Source organism: Octopus bimaculoides, chromosome 24 (assembly GCF_001194135.2).
Source record: "Octopus bimaculoides isolate UCB-OBI-ISO-001 chromosome 24, ASM119413v2, whole genome shotgun sequence".
Classification (NCBI taxonomy): Eukaryota; Metazoa; Mollusca; class Cephalopoda; order Octopoda; family Octopodidae; genus Octopus; species Octopus bimaculoides.
The window spans coordinates 35853402-35855367 of NC_069004.1; the positions used below are offsets into that span (position 1 = coordinate 35853402).

General features: G+C 32.3%; 1 protein-coding gene across 2 annotated transcripts in view; it reads left to right on the top strand.

Moving 5' to 3' along the window:
• Nucleotides 1–828: 828 nt before the first annotated feature.
• The window catches only part of LOC106876790 (probable ATP-dependent RNA helicase DDX43), a 25402-nt gene continuing 24264 nt past the window's right edge, over nt 829–1966 (top strand). For both annotated transcript variants that reach the window (XM_014925499.2, XM_014925500.2), the window contains exon 1: nt 829–1613. In XM_014925499.2, coding sequence (XP_014780985.1) covers nt 1556–1613 — 58 coding nt within the window. In that variant the 5' untranslated portion in view covers nt 829–1555. The remainder of the gene's footprint in view (nt 1614–1966) is intronic.

Sequence of the window (1966 nt, forward strand, 5' to 3'; positions counted from 1 at the left end):
TCAATCACTTTTTGATTAAACGACGACAATGATGTGTGTGTGTGTGTGTGTGTGTGTGTGTGTGTGTGTGTGTTCTACTATTTTTAAAGAAAATCTTTTTAGAAAATGTTTTTTAAAGAAATCTCAAGAATCAATTAACATTTTTTTTAAAACTTAATAAACTTCAAAAACCTTGAAAGAATTTTTTCTAGAACAACTCACAAAAGCTCAAAAAAATTTCAAAAGTTTCTGAGTTGGGAGTTTTAAAGCTTTAAAAGTTTCAAAGTTAGAAAAGTTTTAAAATTTGAAAATTTCAGAGGCTTTGAAAAGTTCGTGGAGATAAGAGATAAATGGGGAGACAGACAGAGAGACAGATAGATAGACAGACAAATAGAGAGATAGACAGATAGAGAGACAGACAGATAGATAGATGGTTAGATAGATAGATAGATAGATAGATAGATAGATAGATAGATAGATAGACAGATAGATAGAGAGAGAGAGAGAGAGAGAGAGAGGTAGATAGACAGACAGACAGATAGATAGATAGATAGATAGAACCTATAAGTTGCTTGTAATCTGTAGATAGCCTTGTTGATAGAATTTTCTAAAAAAAAGTTTCCCCGTCTTCCTAACTTTTAATTTATTCCGTTACTGTATTTCAACCTCCTCCTCCTCCTTCCTTACTTCTCCTACTAACGGTGTTACCCTGTTGTCTAAGAAAATATGGAGTGACAATAAGGGAGATAACTCAAAAGTCTTTTTTTTCCTCCCCTTCCTCTTCTCGTTGCCATATTACCCCCTCTCTATTACATGTATTTCCCCCTCCTACCATGGCGCTATCCTATATAAACCGGTGAAGAGCGCCATGTCAGAAGATATCTCAACGCCGCCGCTTCGTATAACACTTCACAATATCGCAGATTTATTATTCATTACATTTGTTTATCAATTAGATGGGGGTAGATCCCCGTAATTAATTTAAGACACACTTAATTACTTGTATTGGCAGAGATACAAATGCTGCATGTTTGTATATTCATAGAAACACATTTGTTTTTCCTTCCGGTTCTTTCATTTAAAATGACTTGGATATAATGATGAGGAGGAAGAGGATAATAATCTAGATACACACACAGATAGATATACCTAGGTAGACTTTACTGATTGCTAGAACTATAGTGAACCTAACAGCACCGAGATATCGATCAATAAGACCTATTGATATATAGGTAGATACATATACATATATACACAGTGATATATAAACATACATATATATGTGTGTGTATATATATGTGTATATATAAACATATATACAAACATCTGTGTGTGTGTATATATAACTAGTGTTTGGATTCCAACACATTGTATACAGTCCCCTTTTTTATGTTTACTAATTACTAAAAGGACCTGAAGTTATATTTAAACATCACTTGTGTATAATAATAATTTTTAAACTTTCATCTTCTAAAACACCACCACCTGTAATAATATATACAACACAATATACATACATGTAAATATTTATTTCTGTACACATACATAATATACAATATAGTGTAAAGACATAAAGATGCCTTCTGACTCTCATAATTTTATGGTTCCATCTTCCAAAGTTGGTCGAATTATTGGTAAGTTTTTACTTAAAAGTTTTATTATTTTCTCTACCATTTCTCTGACGAAATCATTTTATTGAGATATTTTAACCATGTTTCTCTTTATATTTTATCCTCAATAACACTACACGTGGGTAAATAAATAACCTTTGTTTTTCTTTCTCCCTAGCAACCTGTGGTCAAACTGTTTTGGGCTTAGTTTCAGGAACTTTAAGTTTTCCTCAATTCACCATCTGCAGTTCTCAGTAAAGAAGTTAGATTCCTATTAAACTTTTATTTCAGTGGTCACGATGAGAATGTCTCAAGGCATGAATATCTCCTGTGTTAGGCAGATTTACTCACTAACTCTAACACACACACATACACAA